At 37.4% G+C, this 27,136-nt stretch overlaps 1 protein-coding gene across 4 annotated transcripts in view; it reads left to right on the top strand.

Annotated features, from left to right (window-relative positions):
* Positions 1-27,136, top strand: part of LOC113116192 (serine/threonine-protein kinase ULK4-like) — a 194,820-nt gene that overhangs the window by 75,997 nt on the left and 91,687 nt on the right. For all 4 annotated transcript variants that reach the window (XR_003293986.1, XR_003293988.1, XR_003293987.1 and 1 more), the window contains 6 exons: positions 5,385-5,518; positions 5,885-6,006; positions 16,999-17,055; positions 22,565-22,616; positions 23,783-23,966; positions 25,104-25,196. Coding sequence is in view for 1 of the 4 variants with exons in the window: in XM_026284177.1 (XP_026139962.1) it covers positions 5,385-5,518; positions 5,885-6,006; positions 16,999-17,055; positions 22,565-22,616; positions 23,783-23,966; positions 25,104-25,196 (642 nt within the window). In the remaining 3 variants the exon portion in view is untranslated. The remainder of the gene's footprint in view (positions 1-5,384; positions 5,519-5,884; positions 6,007-16,998; positions 17,056-22,564; positions 22,617-23,782; positions 23,967-25,103; positions 25,197-27,136) is intronic.

Here is a 27,136-nt window from a genome sequence, read left to right on the forward strand (position 1 = left end):
TGGATGGATTTTAACCTAATGTACAGGACTTATAAACAATGATAGGAAGCTTAGAATTTTCATCTTACTGGCTCTTTAATTGCATTTGTAGTTGGCGCCATAGCCACTTGCCAGACCAATAAACAAACACAGACCGAAAGTTAAGTTGTTTGTGCATAAACAAATGCCCACAAACTTGAGCAGCATTGTAAAGAAGAATGGCCCAGATTCTTCCAAACCCATGAAAGAAACTGGTCATACAGAATATAATTACTTCAATTTATTGCTACTAAAAGTGGATGTACAAGAAACTGAATCATAGGGTGTCCTTAGTTTGTCACCCATGGCTTTTCCATTTTGGGCGAGTTTTAGTCTGGTTTGTGGTTTTATACCCTAGTTTCATACAAAGATCCTTTATCTGTCTTTCATAGGATGAATGTTTAAAGTAAAGTTGCTAATTGCTCATAAAAGCTGTAATGAACACTTGTCATTTTTCCAAGAACCAAGGCCACTGTGAGAGTATTACATTTTTTGGGCTTGTCAGTGAACCTGTTTGTAGAAAATTCTTCAAAACAACATCAATCAATGATTGATTGAAAAAATGATTGAAATGATTTAAAAATAGAATGCATTTTAAAGGGTTAGTTTACCCAAAAATGAAAATTAGACCATAAATTTCAAACCTTGAAGTCATCCTAGGTGTATATGATTTTTTTTATTTCGTACAAAATATAAAAAAAAATATCTTTGACCTTTCAAGCTGTTTGATGCAACTCAGTGGGTGTTGCACTCCATCGGTCCATGAGAAGTTTACTAGAAAGCTCATCCATTAAAAAAAAAATGTCTCACACAGCTCCGGAGGGTGAAAAAATGGCCTTCTGTAGCGAATTGATGTGCTTTTGTAAGTAAAATATCCATATTCAAAATGTAATAATCTAACTTGTGCTCACTGTTGTAAAACGGAAGCAGTTCCGAGGGGATGACAAATGAGGTCAGCATGTGATAGGGAGTCTCTTGAAAACCAACATTTGTTACCAGGAGCAAAGCATCCTTACTTTAGCAAAGGAAATTGAATTACTTTCAATATAACTAATTATTTGTGCTGCTATTGTACTGCTTTCAATTGTAATGTCAGATTTCTGTTTACTGGACATCGAGGCGTTTAAAGCTTTTAGTTTTGTTGGCACTTTCTGTATCGACTATTCTCTGAAGGGTTTCACCAATAATATCCCTGAGTACAGAACTTCTGTGTTAATTTCAGTGCCAATTACAATTCAATAGAGTTAAGCCACTGAGCAACTAATTCAAAGGAAAGATAAAATCTTTCATTATTGAGTTTTGGCCATCCAAACAAGTGCTGTTAAATGTTTGTAATGCTCATCTTAGCTTATGCTTTTATTTGTTTGACCAGTGCAACTTTAATACACTATGTATTTGCCAGGTTTGCATCCAGGTCCCAGATCTCCTCTTTGTTGAGCGTGCTAGTTAAGTAGGCGATTGCTCTCTCATTGGAGTTTAATCCAGTGTGTTCCCTCTGGTCCTCTGTACAAACTTACTTTCAGCCTCTGGTATAATTGCTGGGTGCATTTCCTTCCCACACTGCTGGGCTCTGTGCAGTTTTCTCACTGTTTGCTTTTTCATCCGTGTCTAATTTGAGAGACGCGCCTCAGCAGAAACTTGTGTGTGTGTGTGTGTGCCTATTTGTGTGTGCCAGTTTGCATGTTTGTGTGTGTTATGAGGGGCTGGGAGAAACTGACTCGCTTGCGGGGAAATGTTGAGGCACTGATTGCATAGAAGTGTGCAGTGCTGGTTGCAAACAAGTTAATTAACAGTGTTTCTTAATTAGCAAGGGCTTGAGGGCAGAGATGGGCTGTCACTTCTGGTGCTGTGGATCTCACTCTCTCACAATCTCATTTCTTACACTGAGAGGAGAGGAGAGGTTGCTCTTGACAAGCTGTTTTTTAAAGACATGTCTGCACTGTTGGCGAAGTTGCATCTTTTTTAGTGTAAGAATAGTGATTGAATGATCTTGGAACATCTTAGGTCCTGCAGTTAATTTAATGAGTTCTACAGAGTGTATCTGGATAGACTTGATTTTGAGTCAGTGTATGGCTTTTCCGGTTCAGTATACATATGTGCCAAAAAACACAGCATTGTTTTATCCAGTGCACACATGGAACTTAATTTGAAACAACTAGTTTTATATATATATATATATATATATATATATATATATATATATATATATATATATATATATATAATATCTTAATTTTGGCAAATTTATAGGAATTATTAAATCACAAGATGTATCTTTTAGCCGTGCTGTTTCAGTTAATGCTTAAATAAAACTTGACCAGACATATACTAGAACTCTTGTACAATAATTCATGTTTTGTTACTTTTGACGAGAAACAAAGTGTTATTGTTATGTCTATTTTATCAGAAGATTCGAACAATAAATGCCATTTGACTCTCTTTCATGAGAAATTTAAGTAAGCCACTGTTTAATTAAATAAAAATGAATTTTATATTTAGTTTTTCTCCCTACTGTACTGAAAATGTACCAAACTGACTTTAGAATCAATATTCATTCAATTTTTTTTTTGTATGTTTGCTTGTTTGCTTTATTTATTTATTTATTTATTTATTTATTTATTTATTTATTTTGTATTTTACCGTTACATACCTAATACAAATAAGGGGCACCTGAATAAAAAAAATATATATATAATAATAATGGTGCGGCCACATTTACCATTGCTTTGCGAATAGGAATTTCAATAATATTCTGCACAATCTGCAAATTGTGCAGAATAGAGACCAATTTAAATGCAGATTATATTCAAACTGGTCGTGTGAATGCACCACATTGACACACAGCTTTATGCTTGTTTATCTCACACTAGAGCTGTAATCGGGCCATAAAAGTTAGGCCCAATAGGACCCGAGCCCGACAGGTTTCGGCCCAAGCCCAACAAATATATTTTGATTGACAGCTTTTTAAAAGCCCAAACCCGTTTACAGCCCGACATTATTCAAATGTGCGCCCACACACAGCTCTTTTGCCTTTTGTCAAGAATTAGTCATTTATACATGTTTTAACATAATTTAGCTATTCATAACTAACATAGACTAGACCACTCGGAAGTTGGAGTAAAGAAATAAAATAAGTCCTCTGTAACATCTTAGAATGGACATAGGCTCATTTAACCTATAAATAGACCAACGCACCAATATTTTTTTTTTTTTTTTTTTTTTTTGACAAAATAAATTAAGATAAATTCTAAATTAAGATGGGTATTTGGCAATAACGAAATTAAGATAAAGGCTCCGCCGGATTTGCTTCACCACTAGCAGCTGACATTTAATGAAAGAATAATGCCAATGTTAGCGTAAATACTCGTGTCCACATTATGCATTTAAAACTCAATTAATATTTAGTTATCGTTTGAAAAACCTTTACTCACAGAGATTAGGCTAGGCCTACATGTTTTTGTGGAGGAAAATTATTGACTCCACTGTAGATGTAGATGAAAAAATGGAGTGGAGATGAAAAGGAAAAAGTGAATAATGACCATTTGATACATTAGCCAAAATGTTGAAGACAATAATGAAGTAAATAGTGACACAAATTGTTTTTTTGGACTCTTTATTTATTTAATGTGGTTTATAAATCAGAGAAGATAGCAACAGTGATCAGCAGTTCTTGAGAACAGCCTGATCCTCACTTCCACCCAAGCTGTATCATCTTATTCTATTCTTATTCATGTTCTTCACATGTGTCCATGACATACATAACAATATCATGAATATTACATGTTAGCTACTTCTCTCACGAGACGCTTCTGTTGTTTGTTGTGAATTGATTAGTTTGAGATACCAGAGGTGAGGCTGAATCAATAGCTCTTTAGTCATTGACATTCTAATACCAAGTGTTAAAATTGAATTTATGGTGCTTGCTAAGGCAAGCGTCACTATCACTGTTGCTCATTCTTAAGTTTATGGATTTAAACAAGCCTCTTTCAAATCCTAAAGGTCATTGTTTAACTTGTGTCTACACAGCTTGTACTACAAACATGAATGATACATCAAATCATGCTTTTCCTTTTTTTTTTTTTTTTTTTTAGGAGAGGAGTCCTATTACTTTTCTAATTAATTGGACTTAAGTAATTTGACTCAAGATATTCACCTGATGGTAATCCTATTCAATAGAATAATACATCTTATTTGTCAAATTAATGCATTATTATATCAGGTTTTATTGTTTTATTATCGTCACAGACCAGGGCCCCATACACGCATGATCAGATTTGATTCTAAATACTATAGAAAATTCCAAAACTGGATTTACAGCATGAATGCAAAAACTGACATGAAAGTGCCCTTATGTGTATGCCAACTGAATAGCATGCATACAAGGTTTTATTGTGTTCATATACATCTGTATTCAGGTCAACTTTGTTTATTAAAATGTAAACATAAAAGGACAATCATAGTATGCAGTAATACTGTGCGCACATTTGAGCACCTGTTTTGCGATGCTCACTGTCGCTTCTTTTTATCATGATTATATATGATTTATATATGGAAAAAACCCTTCAGTTTATGTTGTCATATCAGGTACATTTCATCACACAATGATTGAAAAACAAACAGATGTTTAATTGTACATATTCATTTAAAATGCTAGCCATCAAATTAAGTTAAGCAAATGATTTGGCTATTTTATTCCATTAATTTTTTTTTACAAATTTACATTTTTGCATCACTGTAATTTGTAAAACAGAATGCTTCCAAACACAATACGTGGTAAAATAAAAAAAGAGGAAAATATATACTACACTTACATGTGATCCCCCCCCCTTTTTTTTCTTTTTTCTAATTCTAAAAGTACAAAAACCACCCATAAAAAGAACAACATTTATTTTATCATGCCCCAGGGATTGTGCTGGTATCATAATGTAAGATCCAAGGCAATTTTCCCAGAATCCCAAGAGATCTGATCCAAGCCTTCTACTAAGAGAACACCAACCCCACTAATCAATCCTAATATGTTGGTTTGCATGTTTGAATCAAGTCACATTCATTCATCTCTAATTCAGCATCCAATTTCCATACCTTATATGCTTCAAATTCAATTCCTTGCCAGATGCATCTTGTTTTTCTCTGGTCTTTTTAACCAGGCAGACAGACCTCATTCCCTTCCTGATATTGTTTCAGAATCAACACCATTTCATCTCCATTCTGTCACCCCTCCAGCTGTTGAGTGTAATTGATTAAAAGCATCTATCCTCTCCCCACTGTGTGTTTCAGATCTGCCTCTCGCGCGCTCTCTCTCTCTTTCTCTGTTTGGTCTGGGTGTCTGCAGATGAATAATAATGTTTTGCCAACCCTTCTCTCAGGCTGGTGATGTACATTGAAAGAGACGTCCGAAAGGCCACGCCAGGAAAGGAGCAACAAAGCGGCAATGAATACCTGTCAAAATGCCTGACCCTCTTCATCCGTCACACTGTGCACGAACTGCCAGCCATCCTGGGTAAATCAATCACAATACACCCGAAAAAGAGGGGAAAGGGAATGCAAAGAATTCACTTGAGAAGGAACAGAGTGAAATGGGCAAAACAAAGAAGGGGCAAATGAGAATGAACATTGAATTTGATTGGCCTTTTTTAATTACCTTTCTGATTGAATACGTGAGAAGCTCTCAGGTATCGACCTGTTCCTCCTTTTTCATTTGTGAATCAGAGCCGCTACACCCCACCTCTCCCCCATGAAACAGGTTCAAACCAGTTCAGTTCTTCGCACCTGCTCACGCCCCCGGCCACCTACCAAGACTGATCCTGATGGATTGTTTGTGATTGGCTGATTTCTCACTGCTTCTGTTTATGTGGGCTCTCTGTAGATGACATCCTGTCCGTGTTAGGCAGCATTGTGGGAAGGAAGCACCCCTCTCCTACGCAGTCCCGTCAGCTGAAGCAGAGCCTCCCTATGATGGCTGTTGTGCTGCATCTGCTCACCTCACAGGTGTGTGTCTTTGTCAGGTCTTGCTATATTTACTTTTTTACTAGTTATTTTTGGTTTCTATCTCCACAAGCATAGTACAGCCTGAGGTACAAAAAAAAAATCCTTGTGGGACCTACCTTGTGGTGCAATAGATAATAACTTATTTCACAAGCTATTTTCTGTGCAGAAGATAACACTGAAAACCTTGAACGTTCAAATTACAAATGGCTGCACACACTATTATATTAAAGATAAGGTAAATAGCAATGATTCACTTTCTGTTTGGGCCAAGTACTCTTTTGGTCAGATCAGAACATCCACCTGGAACATCCAAATACCAGTTAGTAACACTGTTCCATCCAGGAACCCAATAATGAAAATTCTGTCATTAATTAATCACCCTCATGTCGTTCCAAACCTATAAGAACTTCGTTCATCTTCAGAACACAAATTAACATATTTTTGATGAAATCCAGGAGCTCTCCGACCCTCCATAGACAGAAAGGGTACTTCAACGATCAAGCCAAAATATCTAAATATCAAGCCAAAAAATCTTCATTTGTGTTCTGAATATGAATGAAGGTCTTACAGGTTTGGACCAACATGAGGGTGAGTAATTAATGATATAAAATGAAACAAAATTAACAAAAATGGTGCCAAAATGAAAAAATATTCAAGATAGAGGGGCATGCCACGGGGCAGCCCTGCCGCAAATAAAAGTATATTTACATTTTTTTTTTTTTTGTATCACATGCTCCATGCTACCAAGCAGGACGCCGCCGCCATGGGCAGGACTAGGGCGGCCATGGTGGCAGTGGAGAGACGTCTGTGGATGAACCTGGCAGACATCGGGAAGAAAGAAAAGGCTTTTCACCTTCTGGTTTCACCTTCTGAACTTATCGGTATTTCCGTTTAGACAGTGATCAAGAAGTTCAGGGAGACAAAGGCGCACTCTGCTGCTTTCAGATCCTTCGTTCCACGAAGGTCCAGGTCCGAGCCAGAACAAAATGGGGGTCCTGGCCTGTCTCGATCTGAGGATCAAAGACGGGCACAGAAGGCTAGTGTTTCGACTCAAAAAGGAATCGTGGGTCTCGTGGAGGTAAGCGGAACCTAAGGGATGTGATCCAGACGAGACAGCCTTCTCGTCTGAATCAGAGTGATACCAAGGAATCTACTCATTCCCTTCAGGGATTTTTTACTTCTGCTTTTATCCTCCCCTTCCTAATTCCCCTGTAACCACCAGCTTTCCGCCTGATCGAGGTTAGGTGGAAACCTCTCACATAACAGTCTCCTATACTGGACCTATAATGTTTTTCGCTGGTTCTATGTTCATAGCAACCACCGGAGTGATGGTCCGGACTAAAAGGAGGTGCCCCTTGAGCAGGGCTCTAGCGCAGGAGGGTGGGTGAGTATGTACAGTAACCCTCTCTTTATACACTTATGTGCATTAAATTGCTGGTGGTTATGTGTCTGCTAATACATTCTGTGAGTTCCCTTTGCAGTGCTTAATTACAGTGTTTACTAAACACTCACCAACACCAGCCATCCGGCTTCATGTTCCAGTATTAGGTGGTTGAGATCACAGGCTTCTGTGGGAGCCTCCTTGATCATCAGGCCTGGCACAGCACTGCAGGGAATTTCATGGATGTCCGGCCAGGTCACCCTGAGGGGTCTTCTGGCCGCTTAGTGGTACTGTCGCATCTAGCGGGAAGTAGCAGTTACAGAAGTCTTCTTGTATATGCTGCTTCAGGTGATGCTCCCCTCGCACGAGGTTTGTAAAATTGAGCTTGCCTCTCCCGTGCGATTCAGCGCCTCTGCGATGCTTAGGAACCTTCAGGTACACACGCTAAGCTTTGTGTACTTTCTCAAAATCATTTGGTGGTCAGTGTGCACGTGAACACTTTACACACTTTCTAAAATCTAAAAGTGGTAAATGTTCACGTAAGACTGTGCACTTTCTAAATTCCTGTACCATAATGGTTCCCTTTCTTAAGATGATTAGAACTTGGTTCCTTGGGCTTCATTCAGTCAGTGTGTATTTATTTATACACTTCAAGCATCGATTCCCTCAACATGAGGGGCTATTGGGACGATTCTCATGGTAGTTTAGCAGTGGGTCACCTATGAGCCAGCTACTCTGAAATTCTCGGAATTCTCCTCTCATGTGAGACTAAGTTCTCTGTTTTTTCCCCAGAGCACTCCAATATTGTTTCCATAGATCGAGTTGATAACTCTAAATCATACTGTTTTGAGATTCAACATTCCATCTATGAGCTGCTCTATCAGAGTGCCACAAGAGCCCCTCCTTAGAACAATATTTGAAAATCCATGCTATGGTAAGTGTGCACGTGAAGTCTTTGCTCACTTTCTGAAATCCACACTGTGGTAAGTTTGCACGCTAGTGTTCTGCGTTCTTTCTAAAATCCTATATGGTGAGGGCTTCGTGCGGTTGCTTCGTGCCCTTACTTGAGTTGGTAAAAGCCCCGTTCATCTTGGGCGCAACTCCACCTATGTATCCTCAGATACCTATCCAAACAGGGTGTTACAGGAACGGTTGATACAGCTCTTTCAGCAAGCTTATGCGTAAGCTAGCGGTAGCCCCTGTGTGACAGGCAAGACTTGGAAGAAAATGCTAGGTTCTAAGCCGTTTCCCTTTAAAGAAATCTTTCCTGATACCAAGCCTTCAGCACTACCCTGGGCAGAGGCCCTAACAATTAAGTTGGGTATGTAGCTTAGGCCTTTGGCCGTAAGAGGTACTGTCACAGACAGCTGTCTAAACGTCCCAGGGGCAACTCCCGTGGAAATGGTAGAGTTGGTACTTAGTGCTCACCATGATTCTGGCCTGAACTCCCCTCAGCATGGCGGTGTGGGTATACTGTTCCCCATAGCACCCCCTAGAGGACACCGTTTGAAGTTCCCTTGAAAGGGAACGTATCAGGTTACAAATGTAACCATGTGTTATGGTCCCTACAAAGGTCTAGGAGTTTAAATTGAATCCAAACTTAACGAGGACTTTTACAACTGCAGGTGCAGTGAGGGGAGATGCAGAAAATATTTTTATTCAACAGAAAACAGCTGTTTATTAGATGGCCATGCTTTTAACAGTAAGCACACACAGGCCTCACCTTAGCTGTACTGTCTTTAGGACTGAAATGCTCACTAAAGTGAGAGTGCGTAATAGGACCATGCTGCGACAAAGGAAAAGGCATCTTTCCAAAGCTCTCTTTGCAGATCAGAACGTATTCATCAGCTGATATAGCAGCAGCAGACACATTAGTGACTTTTTGTTCATTTAAGTATGTTGCAATTTTGTCTGGCAGACAATTTTTAAATTCCTCCATGAAAATTAAATCAAGAAGCTGCTTAAAGTTCTTCACGTCTTGTGCAGAACCCCAACGATCAAAGAATAAAATTTTCTCACGACCAAATTCAGCATAACTTTGGCCCTCTGCTTTCTTATAATGGCAAAACCTCTGCCTATAAGCCTCAGGAACCAACTCATAAGACCTTAAAACCGCAGACTTCACCTGGTCATAATCCAAACTTGCATCAGGCGAAAGAGAAGCATACGCCTCCTGGGCTTTACCCGTAAATAAATACTGCAGAAGAAGAGGCCAAACCTCCATAGGCCACTTTAAGGTCATTGCTACTCGCTCAAGCAGCACAAAATATTTGTCAACATTTGTCAACATCTTTGTCAGAAAAAGGCGGGATTAAACTAATGCATTTATTAACATCAAAAAAGCATTTTGCATTTCCACCTGTATCTCCAGTTTAGGCAGCTCAGGTTCAGGATGTGTAACAGCATGTGAAGGGACAGCACTGATAGGAGAGAGAAACTTTCTCTCAGCTAAGGCAGTGTACAATTGATACTTAATATCTTGTTTTTTATTTAGTTTTGAAATGAGCACTTTAAAATGAGCAGCAATCGAGATCAGATTATTTTATGTGCATTGTTAAAATTCTTCTAAATTTGGGTGAGCTACAAAGTCCTCTAGACTAAACTCCATAATGAGACCGAAAAAACACGCAGTCAAAATAAAGAAAACAGGCACCGGGAGAACACGTCATTCATTTCTTCGTCTGAAGCTTGCGTCCGAAGCATGGCAGGGAGCTAGAGGGGAGGCAGTGTCTCGCTCCCTACTCAGGGAACCATGGTGTTACACGCATCTCGCGTTAACACTTAAAGAGAACAAAAAGACTGCGTCAAGCCTCATCTAGCCAACAGCAAAACATCAACAGAAGCCAAAATACACAATAAATAGCTACTATTATTTGGGAAATGCACTGTGAAGTGAAGTGGTGATTCAAAATAGTGCACAGCATAAACGCAAAGCATATTCAATGTAAAGAATGAATGGAACTACAGCTTTTGGTACAATATAGCATGAAGTGAGGCTGCTTGCAATTAAATGGTAGTAAATCAGATTAAACCACATCCAAAACAAAATTGTCCAACCATATAGTTTAGTTTAAAAAAAAAAAAAAAAAAAAAAAAACGTTAACTAATTTTATTTTAAAAAAGTTGTGACGAGCCCCCAATTATGTTACGGTCCCTACAAAGGTCTAGGAGTTTAAAGGGACGCATAACATAATAGATGGACACGGCTGGAGTATGTCAAAATAATCCTTTATTTTAACACAAAATACTCACAAAAGTAACCAAAATCATGAGATAGGGAGCCCAGCAACACAATAACGAAATAACTAAAGAAACAGGCAGGTTTCCCTACTCCAAAATAACAACAAGATAAGAGCAGGAGACGATGTGGCAGTGGAGAAGTCTGTAGCTGGCAGAGAGAGAATGAAAGGGTCTGCCTCCTTCCATTTTATAGCCTCCTTTCCCCAGCTCCATCAGAATCTGAAAACGAAAAAAGAATTAAGAAATGAGCACTACTAATTATTTGAGGAATCTGGGCCGGTGCGTACACGAGACGCACGTAATACCATGGTTCCCTGAATAGGGAACGAGAATCTGCGTCCTCTAGCTCCCTGCCATGCTTTGGACGCAAGCTTCAGACGAAGAAATGAATGACGTTTTCTCCCAGTGCCTGTTTAAAGTTGTGCCGATAGTGACGTCAGAGGCTGTAGCTGGCCAACAAGTTGGTGTTTTTTCAATGTATGCTTCAGAATACGGGTCAAGACGAGGTGTTCCCCATAGCGCCCCCTAGAGGACGCAGTGTCTCATTCCCTACTCAGGGAGACGTTTTTGCATAACTTGTGCTAGACTAGACTAATGCCATGGACCGACACATTTTTCTGTGTGTAGCCAGAATATAATGTAGTGTTTCACCAAACACATTAATAGTAATTATTACAATGTCGGGAGCAATTGTCGAAAATAATGATTTTTGTCATAATATTGCAGCCCTAGCCTGTAATGGGTTCCTGAGTTAAATGTATAATTTATATTTAATTTTAAACAGTTTATTGTTATTGGTAACAGTTGAAAGTATCCTACTGATTGAAGTAATTGGTTAAATTTAAGTATTTGACATTAGAGGTCAACACATACAATTAATAATGCCCCTGGAAATCAATACCATAATATTACCCCAGAAATCAATTTTAAATAATATATAAGGAATATGCTGTTTCAAATATTATTTATTATTATATATTATATATTTAATATTGCTCCAAAATCACATACTCTCTAACTACTTAATATGAACAAGTAATCATTTTGCAACCGTTAAAAAGTCTGTTCTGTATTCAAACCTATAATGGCAGTTGCCATTCACATTCCAGTTGCCATTCTCCTCTCCTGTGGCCTCATGGTTTGTATATAGAATAGAATTTGGGACACTGTACAAATTGTGAATAAAAACAGAAATGCAATGATGTGGAAGTTTCAAATTTCAATATTTTATTCAGAATATAACATAGATGATATATAAATTGTTTAAACTGAGAAAATTTATCATTTTAAGGGGAAAATAATAGTTGATTTAAAAATTCATGGCATCAGTACATTACAAAACAGTTGGGATAAGGACATGTTTACCACTGTGTGGCATCCCCTCTTCTTTTTATAACAGTCTGCAAATATCTGGGGACTGAGGAGAAAAGTTGCTCAAGTTTAGGGATAGGAATGTTGTCCCATTCTTGTCTAATACAGGTTTCTAGTTGCTCAACTGTCTTAGGTCTTCTCTGTCGCATCTTCCGCTTTATGATGCGCCAAATGTTTCCTGTGGGTGAAAGATCTGGACTGCAGGCTGGCCATTTCAGTACCCGGATCCTCCTTTTAGGCAGCCATGATGTTGTAAGTGATGCAGTATGTGGTCTGGCATTGTCATGTTGGAAAATGCAAGGTCTTCCCTGAAAGAGGTGACTTCTGGATGGGAGCATATGTTGTTCTAGAACTTCTAGAACAACATATTCCTTTCAGCATTGATGGTGCCTTTCCAGATGTGTAAGCTTCCCATGCCACATGCACTCATGCAACCTCATACCATTAGAGATGCAGGCTTCTGAACTGAGCGCTGATAACAACTTGGGTTGTCCTTGTCCTCTTTAGTCCAGATGACATGGCGTCCCAGTTTTCCAAAAAGAACTTAAAATTTTGACTTGTCTGACCACAGAACAGTTTACCACTTTACCACAGTCCATTTTAAACGAGTCTTGCCCCAGAGAAAACGCCTGTGCTTCTTGATCATGTTTAGATATGGCTTCTTTTTAGACCTATAGAGTTTTAGCCGGCAACGGCGAATGGCACGGTGGATTGTGTTCACCAAAAATGTTTTCTGGAAGTATTCCTGAGCACATGTTGTGATTTCCATTATAGTAGCATTGCTGTATGTGTTGCAGTCCAGTCCAAGGGCCCGAAGATCACGTACATCCATTATGGTTTTCCGGCCTTGACCCATATGCACAGAGATTGTTCCAGATTATCTGAATCTTTGGATGATATTATGCACTGTAGATGATGATAACTTCAAACTCTTTGCAGTTGTTCTCTGAGAAACTCCTTCTGATATTGCTCCACTATTTTTCGCTGCAGCATTAGGGGAATTAGTGATCCTCTGCTGGCTCTTAAAGGGAATGGAAGATGAGACTCTGATTGGTTTATTGCATGTTACGCCCAAAAAAACACCCATTACTCATTAAGAGAATAGGGACAACCCATTTAGACCATGGGCCCAGGCGCGCCAACTGTTTTTCCGTCGTAAAATAGCAAAAGTGGATTTGGACATGCCCTGAGTGCACCTTGCACTTTACACTTTGCATTTTGATCCTTAAAATAGGGCCCTTGATATGTTATCTATATTCTGTTGTGAATAAAATATAAGTTTATGAGATTTGTAAATTATTCCATTCCTTTTTTACTCACAATTTGTACAGTGTCCCAACTTTTTTGGAATCAGGTTTGTAAAATTAATGTGTAATATAATCTGGGCATACTACATATATCATGTTGTCATTATTGTGTGACCTATAATGGCAGTTGGCATTCACAACTCCTCTCCTGTGGCCTCATGGGATAGTAAAGTGGCCATAGGATGTTCACTTCAGAATCTTACCTAAAAAGTAGATTATACAGGTTACTTTTGCCTCCTGTTTTATAAAAACTATATATTAGACAATAATGCATATTCAGATGCAGCCATTGTAATAGGAAAAAAAAAAAGTTCATTTTGAAGTCTAGAGATGTATTGTGGTATATAATGTTTGAAAAGAGTAAATGTGTAAATCATTATGTGCCTTTTAAACTAACTAAAAAATAAACTTCCCAGACTCCCTCCACCTCTCACTTTATTTAATGTCTTAATCTAAACTGAAAAAAAAAATAAAATAATGAATGTGCTGTACCTGCCTGTCATGTGCTGAGTGTAATCACCGTCTGTGTCAGAATGAAATGATCTATTAGGGAGCTTTCCGGTGCAGCTTCAATGCACACACTCAGATTATTACCAGTTGCCAAACTGTGCAAAATTGGATTTACTTCTGACACACTCAGTCACGCCAAAATTAATATGAAGGGATCTGGTTTTCTCAGAGAAAGATGTTTGTCAGTGTGCTGAGTTGATGAATCTCTCTGCTGATTAAATACACTTTTACATTCGGCCAGGATTTGCCATGGAGACTCAGTGGCAGATTGAGTCGTCTCATTTGAAGGGGTCGGTGCTGATAGAGCTGTCTGTCTGATAGTTCCACTGTCATTAACTCATCTAAGGAGGATACACTGATGTCCATTAACACAGAGCTGCAGTGGGAGGCTTAGAGTGGTAATAGGCAGTTCTTTTGATTGTTTGTGTCTGTCTGTTTTAATGGTCCTCACAGTGAGTTGTGTTGGTGTAGTGCCAGTCTCAGACAGCACATCCACAGATCACCCACAAGCATTCACTGGCCATCTGATGCATATTACTCTAAAAAAAAATGGCAAATATTTGTCCAAATATTCGATCTTAATGGCTGATTAAATTTCTAGGAGACGAGGTAGCCAGGCTGCTTCAGTAAGAGCTTCCGAGGAAGAACTATACACTGAGAAAACTCAGATCTAATTGCCCTCCTCTAAAATGAAATGTGGCTATTCATTTTCTCATGATCTTAGAAAACTTTTGGTCTTACCTTTATATTTAATATGCTTAATTTCTTTACAGATCAAAATTTTAGAGATAATAACATTTTTGAAGGAAATTGAAAAGTCTGAGGAATTTTTTTTTTTTTTTTTTTTTTTTTTTTTTTTTAATGATTGCTGAAGGATCACTTCAGGGTGGCTGATTTGAAGAAGGTACAATGTGACATAAATAAAAGTTTTATTTGAATTATGAGTGGTTGATATGGCAAAAATATCATATGATTTTTTTTTTATGTTTTTTAACTCACGATTTTGTACTGATTCTTTGTCATGTTGGTTTTTACTATTTTGCAAGTTGTCTGAGCATTACAGCAAAACTGTGTCCCTGTTTTAAAAACAAAGCCTTACAAAGTAACAAAATACAAAAGAATGGCAGACATTTAGGGCAAAGTGGGCACAGATCTTTATCTTTTGATACAGTATTTGATCTTACAGTGACAAACACTCAACAGATTCACTACACAGAATATATCTCTCTGGTACGACACTCATAACCAAACGAAGACAAAGATACAAACAATAGCAGAAAATAGTTAATCAGAATGCTAGAGAAACCCGATAGTACTGTGTCAACGAGGCTCAAAGGCACTAGACAACTGTTTGGGATGGTCCTTTTATCTGGTACAGGTGCATAGTAGGACCAATCACCATCTTAAGCTGTTTAACAGAGGCCACACCCATCTGGAACACAAACATGTCTACACACACGAGCAGAGAGAGAAAGAAAAACACATACAAAAAAAAAAAAAAAAAATACCGTTCACAGATGCATAGCATATTTTAAAGGTCTTACCGGGGACATAAGTCTGAAGTAATGAATTTAGGTAAATGGGTGCAGAGCCAGTGGTGGTTTTGTAGGCAAAGATCAATGCGTTGAATTTTATGCAAGCATTTGATGTGAATGTATGTTGTATTTTACAGTATATTAAGGAGGCAACACAACTGCAACTGACAGAATGCACACTGTAGCACAATATTTCTTCAGAACCAGATTGAGGAGACATTTGAACCGTTCACGAACAAAAATCCTGATGTCGCACACCACTAATTTTACTAATTTTTTGTCACTGAATAATGCACATGCTTACATTTTTGTTATTTCACAGCTGTGGTGGCTGCATTTGAAATGTTTCTTAAAATAAGTAAAAAATAACTTTTGTCAGTCAGTCGACCCCTTCCTGCCTAAGTGGGCAGTTCTTGGCTAGCAAAAGCTGCAGTGTGGGCTAGACTTTATGCCTATAGTCAAAAGTCTGGCTACACAAATCCAGTGTGTATGTGTTTTGATATTAAGAAAAATGCTGCAGGGCATAGCTGGTTGTCTTCCCAGTAGCAGGTTGGTCTGCATCTTTGAGACTTCACTGGCCTCTTATGCCCTTAAGCCCCGTGTGCCTGATCTCTTCAGCTGCTGTATGGTTCTGAGAGGCGTCGTGCTCTTGTAATGTGAGAGCATGCCTGTGTGTTTGTGCATCCATACATACATTCATGTGATGAGCCCTCTCAGTGGTCTCATCTGTCTCTCTGGCCTGTTGCTTCTCTGACAACCAACACCCTGCGCTGACACTCACAGCACTCATCAGTCACAGGGGTCAGCGCAGAGGTCAGTTCTAATGTGTTTCTCAGAGGCGAGAGTGGAGAAGAGCTCAATGCATCACTGTCCAGGACTATGACCTTTAACCTCACATCATTACAGTCCTACAGCACAAACATGAACCCCCTCATTCTCACACCAGCGCTGAAGTCCTCCAGAGAGGAGGATCACATCCCAGGATGACACTGTAAATGAAACGCACTCGAATACCACATCTTCTGCTGCTTAGTCGAAATGGTGCATGATGGGGGAAAATGTCCTCTGACAGAACAGCAGGGTTTCATAACATTTTCTCTTAAACCGACTGAACATTTTGCGTTTTTTGCTGTCCTCTACAATCGCTGCTTGTCAGATTGTATGGTACGGCGCGTCCTGGATGAGATCTTGGGTAAAACCCACGGCAGATTTTAACATCGACATTCCTCAGTGACATTAATGTTCTTATGTCAGACTATACGATGCGCATCGTAGCTGGGATTTTAGTTCACGATTGACAGCATTGAGCATCTAGAGTGCAGCAATGCGGCCTAAAAATTCTGAACCTGCCAGAAGATTCATTGCAAAGGCAATTTATCGTCCGTCGGAGAGCATGATGCATTAATAGATCCAAGACTGCCGATTTTGCAGTACGATGAAAGAAATCTGCAGTGTACATTCGGCTGTGTTCAAGACAACTGTAAGACTTCATAGCTGCTAAAGCTCAAGTGAAGACTGACAGTTTTTGGTGGAACTCAAACGGAATAAGACTCAAGGGTAGTGAATAGCAATGTTGTACAGTGTTGTAGGTTGGTGAAGTGTCTTTTAGGGTAGATCCCTTCATGACTGTGCCTGTTTGCTTCGACAGATCTTCCGACCGCAGGTGGTGACTGAGGCCTTTCTCATCAAATTTGGAAAACTGCTGGTAAGTCTCTGAGTTTTTATTGATTATTGCTTCATTGGTGTTTGTTCATCTATTAGTGTACTCACTGATGCTGATTGATTAATTTGTTACCCTATAATATAATTAGATGCTTAATCATTAAGATTAATCATTAGTCAAACCTGTTCATTAGAATTGGGTGTCCCGATTAGGGATGCTACTATACACTTTTTCCAGTACTCCACTGATACCGATACTTTTATTTTTTAGTACTTGACAATACCGTTATTGTCATTGTATTTGAAACATTTTTAAATATTGGGCACAGAAATCAAAAGAATATGTATAATGTTCATTTATCAAATAGATATATCATTCAGTTATTTCCACACTTAATTAGGCCCATTTTTGCTCTATGGTATATCAGCTATACAGGCGTTAATACTGAATGTTTGACTTTATATTAATTGCAAATACTTTGTAATAACTCCATTCTGCTATCTGTTGTTCTGTTGCCGGTTTTTCTTTGAATACGGCACTTATCAAAAACTGTGTATTGGCATTTGGTATCGTTGCATTTTAACAGATGCGAGTACAGGAGCTCAGTATCGGCCCTAGCCCCAATACTTTTGGCAATATAGTGTATGTATGTATTAAAAAGCAGTTTTTTCTTGTGATGGTTTTTTCTTCTGTTATTGTTAAAGTTTTCCTTTAAATTTAGCAATTTTGTGTCTATCTATAATTACATTTTATTAGAAGTATCAGTCTTTCTGTCTATAAATATTAGAATCTGTTTTGACATTGGGCATTTAATTACATGTTCAAAAAGTGTTAGTAATTTTTCTTCATAAATCCTTTGACTCTTAATGAGACAAATTTGGGAAGTACTATAGGAAAGTTTTTATTGATTGCAGTTTTATTGTTCTAAGGTTTTCACAAACTCTTCGACTCTTTCTGTGCATTTTATTTTAAACCAGGCTTGCATGAACTACATTGTTTAGTGTTCAATACACTTTTATATACGACTTTAATGTAATTTAGCTCCAATTTTCCAGACATGTTGTTTTTCAGGAGATCAAATGTAGTTAAATGATTGATGTTTTTCAGTGTAATATTTGTTTTTCAGCCATTAACTGAAAATGTATTGTTCAAAAGTGAGATATCTACCTTTATGCTTTCTATGATAATTTCTTCCACAATTAACAGGTCAAGCAGCATCTGAGGAGCTGATCAGAAACACACTATCTGCAGTGGAGGCCATTTCCAAACGTCCTGCTCTTCTCAGCCTCTGTCACTGCACTGTGAGTATATGCTATTCTTTGATGTTCTGATTTTAATTTAGTCTCTCCCAATTATTTATAAATTATTTATGCATTTAAGCTTTCCAACAGCATTTAGCTATTCATAATGTAAAAACTGCACATAATGCAATAAATATTATATTATTATTGTAATAATATGTTCTTAATGTACTCAAAACGCGATCAAATCTTGAGCTCATAATCTAATAAAACAAATTCACATAATTGAATGGGTTATTGTATGAGAAATGTATTACATTATGAACACACTGTGATAATGTAATCACCGTTCATAAGGTAATACGAACACATGATTTAAAACAATAATTATTATGTTTACAATATAATATTTCTCTTTCAGTATAATGCATATGTGAACAAAATGTATTAATTAAGTTATTAATTAATTAAGGCTTATTAGGCTACATCTTGAGGGCTTAGACTAAACCAGGATAAGGCCATAGTTCAATTGGGACATTTAAGTAATTTTTATAAACGTGCCTTAGAAAAAAAAAAAAAACATTACTGGTGTGCATTTTGAGACAAAATAAAGGCACTGATATATTTTAAGATCAGCCAGAGCAAATTTCTTTAAGTTGAACCAGCTCAGACTTAGATTTTAGTCTGGCATAAGGCTTGTAAAGATTTGTTTGTGAAACGGGGGATTGTCATTTAAATGGTTGTTATAAAAACTTGTTTATATTCTACACAAATGTATAGGTCTAATGTATTTATAATTTTAGCAATATGATTAAACAGTTATCTTCCTGAGGTAAATGTCACACAACTGACACTCTTCACAGGCCGTTACACTGATGATTTCCCTGTTTAACCTTCGATTAACGCGTATACGCCTTATGAGTAATTTTCTCCTGATAACCCCGAAGAGAACTTAAATTACACTTTCAGGTTTAATCGTACAGATAAGATCAATACATCAATCAAATCTTTAAAGGGCCTACTTTTTTTTTGGATACAGACATAATAACAACAAAACTTTGTGCACTTATAAAATAAAGATAACAAACAAGGTGTGCTGTCTGCAGCCTTTGTCTGCGCTGATCGTCATGTACAAACACGTCATTAAAATGAACTGTAACTCCGTGAATACTCAACGAAGAGACATGAGAGAGATATCTATAAAAAGCTTGACATGTCTACTTTTAAACTAAACAAGTGCCGCTTATAGGCACATAAAATGATGCGTGATTGTAAGTTGTACTTTATTTTTCGACATATCCTCTGATTTACAATCATGTTATAACTTGTATTAAACTGAAGAATTGTTCATTTAACTTGTGTGCTGCCATTGCCTGAGTCAAATAACGTGATCTATCCCAGACTACATTAAACTTTTTGAAACTTTTATTCGTTTTTTGACTGAATTGTTGCTAGCTATAAATTAGGTCAATTAAAACATATTTATATGGAACCACTGTCGTTGTCATCATACCACGGACATTACCTAAGATGTTAAAGTCAGTATGAAAACAAAAATTGACAATATTTATTTTGTTAGCTCACATTGCTTGTCTTAGATTTTTTTTTAGTCTTAGATTCTTAAGGTCAACAAATAATCTGTGCAAGTTTATATATATATTACACACATAGGCTAAATAACAGCAAAAATGTTTGACTTTCCCTTATACTGGGCTGCTTATACTTTATTATAATTATATAATTATGACAATATTACAATATTTTTGGTCAGTTTATATTGTCATAAATTTCTCATAATATAATAAATAGTTTTTACACTATGAGCTCAAGATTGTATTACATTTTGAGAAAATTATTACATTATGAACATTTTATCTCCCAAGAAAAGTGTGTGCAAGGTGTCGATAAAAATGTTCTGGAAAAGTTAGTCTCTAAATTATCTATTTAACCCCATGCAGAAGGTAAAACTTTCCCTCCATAAGGACATGCTCACAAACACAATATATCAAGCTGTGTTTCAGAGCAGCAAGGGCCACATTCACATCTAACCTGAGATCTCACATCTTCACGCCTGACAGAACTACACCTGAGATCACGGCTCCCCTCTGCCCAGCACTATTATTCTCACAAACCTCTTGGCAACAGGAAATCACTCAGGAGTGAAGGGAGTGTGTATGTGTGTATATCTCTCTCCGTGTGAGGCTTTTATAATGAGTATCGACATGCGTTCTGTTGGACTGATGCATCAGGAAGCGTTGAGAGGACACAGACTCTCTGATACTCTATAATAGAAGAAGACATCTTAATTACAGTTCACCAGGAGTCGTTAAATCCCATTATTCGCTCTAAAACACACACACACTGTGACTCCATATAGCATGTGAATGATTATAGTTTATTGAAACTGATATTCTTGGGGGTTATAGACACAAAAGTTGTTCATAAATGGGGTAATGTCATAGAAGAACAGTTTTGGATACCCCAAAGAACCTTTCAGTAAACTGTTCTTAAAGAAGACATCAGAAGGTGTAATACTTTAAGGTCTTCATAGGGTATTCAGCGAGGTTTTAGTGTAAAATAACACTTATAACACATAACTTTACCTTGTCAAAAACAGCTCTGTTCACAGCGACCCATTTCGGTGGATGTACCTTTAAATGATAATGAGCTCTGCTCACCCCACCCCTCGCTTCCATTCTTGCTTTAAAGTCACCTTTCTTATTCATGCAGTTATAATACATTTGTAAATGACTTATTACTCATTAACAAACATCTTTGTAAACCCTCTACAAAGGTAAACTTAATGTAGTGTTACCATGTTATCTTTAAAGAAAACATAACCTTTTTGTAGTAAGACAATTCCCATAATACATTGTTCATTATAAATGTGTGGTTATGAATTATACTTAAAGCTTCGAAGTAGAAATGACGACAACAGTGTTCTCTGAGACTGTTAACTTTAGCCACATAGATTGTGGAACTTACCAAATCATCCTTCAGGAACAACTTTTTAGCAAAACCCGCTTTTTACAGAGCCTCATTTACAAAGTCTGGTGTAAAGTGATTCGCAGAAACATAATTGCATTTATTTACGCACATTCCCTTCAAAAATAAAAGTAATCCACTGAGTCTTCACAGTTCAGATGTCGGGAGTAATTGACGACTATGTTCATTATTACATCCAACAACAGATCACCTCAAACGCTTCGAAACAATGGCTGACTCTTTACAGCTCACTCGGGGCAGGTGTGTGCTGAAACGGCAGTCTATCAACAGTCGTGGGTAAAAATGCAGTTTGTACAAACAACAACTTACATATGCAATGTGTGTGTGTGTGTTTGGGTGGGGCACACTTGTCTGGAAGATACTAGTATTTTTACTAACATATAATGAAAGACGAAAAAGCCTCATTTAAAACAATGCCTTTTTTTCATTGCTCATTATCATTGTTTAAACAAAAAAATCTGAAGAATCAAAGTTGTGGTCAAAATCAACAATTTCTTTGACATTTCCAATAAATTTTTAACTTTTTGAATGTAAAGTTTTTTTCAAAACATGAATAGAAAAAAAAGTGAATTTCTAAGAACTCACAATTGTATGTTTAACACGATTTTTAAAAAAAAGTTTTCCTTAACTTTATCAAGGACACTTTTATTCATCATTGACCCATATAATGCTGTCTGGGTAGAAAGCTCACAAAGTTTGATTCTAAGTGTTCAGACATACCTCAACTAAGCTACAGAGAAAGAATTACCATTATATTGACATTCACGACAAACGTCTCATAAGGTGTGGGCAAGAGATCAAAGATGTGCCGCGGGTTTAGCATAGCAACTGTACAATACTTGCAGCTCAGTGAAAAAACGTGTTGTCTTACAATAGAGACAGAAGAAGAGAGAAATTCATAGATAACCTTTACAATGTTTCTTTGGTGTTCTTTTCACATAGAATCAGAGAGAGTGAAATCCTTTGTTTGAGAGATGCCCACAGCTATCCACATTAAGACACCTGTGCGCAACATTTGCTGCCGTGTGGCTGATTGTAGTTGGTAATAATCGTAAAACCTGATTCTAATTTTCAAAAGAGCTGGCGTAAGGCCTTTTGTTGGAACACACTTTCTATGATCAAAGGGCAGAGCTGACATCACATTTCCATGCAAATTGGAGCTGTTCAGAGCACTCTCTCAGTCTTCCGCTTCCAGCTGTTTCACTTTCACTCAAGTCATGTGTGTGGTCTGGTGAGACTAAGCACATATAGGTGCGATTTCTCACTTGTAGAGTAATGCAGACTTCTCTCTTTGTTTCCCCAAGGTTGTGGATTTGATTGTACCACTGCTGGCGTCTCTGGCCTTCAGTAAGAATGGTGAGAACACACTTCAGCTGCAAATAAGCAAAGACAATTACACACTACCAGTCAAGGTTTGACACATTATTCATTCTTTTTTATAACTATTGACTACATTTTTTAAATAATAGTTAAGTAATCAAAAGTATGAAATGGGACAAATGGAAGCAAACAAACTTGATGTTTCTTTGACGCTCATAGAACCCATTTCATATTCTCGCTATTTTGTCAACTAACAATGTCCAACATTGAATACAGTTTTATATAAAACCCAGTCTCATTGGAAATATGTGACTTTACAGGCTTGTCTAACATGCAATAGTAAGCTTGAACGGTAGCTCACCTGGTGTTCACAAATGAGCTCAAAGCCTCATAGAAGGAAGCTAAAGCATGGTTCCTTTGGTAAATGTGTTTCTATCTCAGTTTTTTTTTCACTTAAGTTAAAGGTAGAGTTTATTATAGGCGGTACATTATTCTCAAATGCAAAAATTTTAGTGCCATTCACCAGACATTTCATTTCTGAACTGCAGTACTCGCAAGGTTTTTATTATTATTATTATTTTATAACCATAGCACTGCTGTTTTATATTCTGTAGTGCTATATAATCTGTAATGGAGAAAAGTCATATTGCTTATAGCAGCCTCTTGTAGACATGTCATATTATTATCATATTATCATATTATTATAAATCATATATATATATAAAACAAACAAACCAAAAAAAATATATATATATATATTTTAATAAATACTAACCCCCAGGACATAAGAGTGCACAAATTGGAGGAAAATAGACCACAAACAATGTTATGTCTTCTTTTCTTTTCTTGAATGTTTCCCAAAAGTTAGTAATAATAACACAATAATTATTTGCTTATTTATTTATGTAAATAAATTCATTGATAGGCACATTTTGCATTTGCCAATTTATGTCAAGTATTAAAGTGTAAACCATTAGAACAAAAGTTGAAGATCTTGTTAAGATCATTAGAAACATGAACACATTTTATCTTGAAATAAGAGCTATAAATATGTTGATTTATATTCATATTTGTGAATTTATGCATGTATATAAATATATACACACATGGATGTGTATATATATTCTAGATTTATTTATTTGTGAATAAATGCATGTATGCATGTAAGTATATATCTAAACCTTCTGCTGTGTGTGTCCCAGTGGAATGGCGTGTTGTGAGTTTGCGTGTGCTGTCAGAGATCACGCTGCTGCTGCTGCTGAGCCAAGACGAGGTGGAGGAGAGTGAGAGAGACGGAGGGAGAGAACGAGAGGCAGAGTGGGAAGGTGAAGGCATCTCATCCAACACTCGCTTGCTGACGCTCATCTCTGAGGCCCTGCTGCCACAGTAAGACTCACCCCTCACTTACCTATATTCTGCTCTCTCAGTTTACTCCTCCATCCTCTCTGTTTATTAAAACTATGATTGTGTCCTAACCAGGCATGAGGTGATGCGAAGCTTCCAGCAAGAAGCAATTTGTCTGTGCACACTGAATGCACACAATAGCTGGCAATCAGGAGATATTTCATGCTTAATGTACAGCGTGGTTTTGGACCAGTGGTATTTATTGAGTGTGACACAAATAGAAACCAAGTCATTGACAAAATGTCTTGTCACTCATTGTGTGTCATGGTTGCAAGTGGTTAGGATAAAAACGTAGATGCAGGACTAGAAACAGGATTCTGTAGCTTGTTGATGCATTGGTTAATGAAACAATTCGTAGCTGATTCCACATTCAAATAGCACAGGCATGTGTTATAATACCATTTTAGGGTAGAAAACAACCATAATGTACTTAGTTTTCTAAAGTGGATTCTATTCTGGATAATGCCAATAATAAATTGGTTCGAATTAAAACTAATTCTGAATAATGATGCAAAAATCTAAAATCAGAATGAATCAGTTTTTACTCATTTGACTTTTTTGTCTTATTTCTGCAATTTTTCTGAAAAGTGATCTTTCCAAATCATCCATTCATTATAACAACAAATATCTTTCATTGCCAATCCAGACAAGAAAGATGCAGCTACATGAGCGATTCTTTCACATTTTATTAAATTAAATTTTATAGGCTAAGAAGTATTTACTTTCATAAGAGTATTTAAATAATTGTATCACTGTATTTTACTGGCTATGCAATTACTATTTTGAATGATCAACTAAACCATACTGTATGTGTTAAATTGTCAAAACACTAATTAATTAAAAATATTTAACTTTTATAATACACAATGATGGTTAATTTTTTGTTGAGTGTGTTTTCACTGTACAGCAATAACAAGAAATGTTTTATGTTGTATGCATTTTTATGAAAAGCCACGTTGAGTTTGTTCCTGAAATCCTGAGGAGAATTCAGTTCATAGAGAATACATCCACAACGTAAAAGTTGCAATGGTTGATAAACTTTTCAATGACTGTTGTCATGAATTGACTTTTTTCTTACTTACTTGCATAGCTTTCCTTTAATTTGGCTTTTCTCTGCAGGTATGAGACTCTGCTTCTGGAGTCAGATCCTGTACCGGTGTATGCTCTCAAACTGCTGGTGTCCCTCACTGAGCACAGCTCACCCATCAGCAGGTAACCAATAACACTCTCCAAATACACAGCTATTCCTACATACTGTGGGAGATTTTTGCCATTCTTATGCCAAAAATCCCCCTCCTTTTTGTGTAACCCTCAAGATGAGCCCCTCACACATCTCATTCTGTAAGCGGGTGATGCAATATAGAATGATAGGCATCATGCTGTTGCTCACAGTACACTTTGTCTCTCTCTCTCTCTCTGTCTCTTTCCAGTGGGCAGTGGTACGAGTGGTACACTAACCACAGGACAACAGCTTGTCCTTTGATTAATAATACGAACTAATAATGTATTCTTACAGAACAGTATACTAAGACTTTTTGGAGGAAAAATATACAGATAAACTTCTAAAATTACCACTGATTCAAGACAGAAGACTGTCTTGAGGGGAATGTGTTTCTGAACTCAACCTTATTAGTTTATTGATCCTGAAATTGTTAAAGTAGGTCATGCCGAGCAGCAATGAACTTCAAAGATGCCGCACATAGTTTCTCACTACATCCACAGACTATGCTTTATGCTACTCTCTCTCTCTCTCTCTCTCTCTCTCTCTCTCTCTAATATTCTATATATAAATATGGTAAATAAGTCTATGAGATCATTTGTGAACATGATTTGAAGGCTCTAAATGTGTCTCTATTGTGGGTCTTACCTTTGTTTGGAATAGAAGCTTACATATATAATCACTGATACATACACAGTCCTCCTCTGATTTTCTCAAAATGTTTGTCTCTTTTGTCTTTAATTTCCTGCCCTGTTCTTACCACTTCTCTCTGTGGGCTGTATTGAGTGTCTGGGTGCACAGGTGAGGGAGTGTGTGTGAGTGTGTGTGTTTCTTATCTCATCCTCATCCCCCCGCCGTTTCTCTAATGGCTCCTGCTGGCCTCCTGCACATTGTCTTTCTTGGTGCTGATAGAGCTGCAGCCACATGGTTGAACTATTCAAATTGATGTCACCAATCGGAAAACGTTCGTCAGTCGCCGAGGCAACCCCCCCTTGCCTGCAAAGAGCTATTTCCACTCACAATAGTGAAATTAAATTGCATTTGCAAGTGCTTGATAAAGTCCTAAAAAACGCAGACCTTCTCTTGATGGGTTCCAGGCGAAATGAGATTGCAAATGAGGGACATTAGCAGGTTCCGTGCAAGCACTGGCGTTCTTTTATTATCGGTTGTGATAGTAGTTCAAACTTTCCAATTATTGAGAACCTTTGGCCACTCTTGGCTTTGTGCAGACGAAAGCAAATGTATGTGCTGTTAAGAGAGTGGTGCTGAACGGCTTCTCTAAAGTGTTAATTTTATCAATATTAAGAATTTATATCTAGAGTACATTGGCCATTGCTCAGGCAGGTGATAATGAACTCCTTTCTTACCAGTATGTTTAGTTAAAACTCTTAATGGGCTCTGTCTCAGCTGAAGGAGGAAATGTGTCTCACTGATGGTCTGATTGACAAAAATTAAATTGACTATTTAGTCCTTTCAATGGGTGAGGGAGCATGTGATTGGCTGCAGCAGATTGAGTCGAAACTACACAGAATTAGCTTACGCTATTCTTTATTTTATCGAAAGTAAAGAGCTGACAGGAAACAATTGGCAGAATTGGGAGGAAGGGATTTAGGGAAGGACTCAAGCCAGACTATGTTCATTACTCAGATTCCCACCTCATGTTGGAGCCTGTGCATTAGTTTACAGGCCTCACCTCCGACCTGTTTAAAAAGTTTGAATGTGAATGGATTGATGTGCTTTCCAGGGCAAGAAAAATCATGGAAATAAATGAGATCTTCAAAAGTCATAGGAATATATACAGTGAATGTAAATTTTTTAGCACTTGTACATTGTAGAAGAGCTAGCTTTACCCAAAAATCTCTTCTTTTTTTGTTGAACACAGAACATATTTCGAAGAATGTTCATAGAAAACAGTTTTTGTTCCCTTTGACTT

The sequence above is a fragment of the Carassius auratus genome, chromosome 16 (genome assembly GCF_003368295.1).
Source record: "Carassius auratus strain Wakin chromosome 16, ASM336829v1, whole genome shotgun sequence".
Lineage (NCBI taxonomy): Eukaryota > Metazoa > Chordata > Actinopteri > Cypriniformes > Cyprinidae > Carassius > Carassius auratus.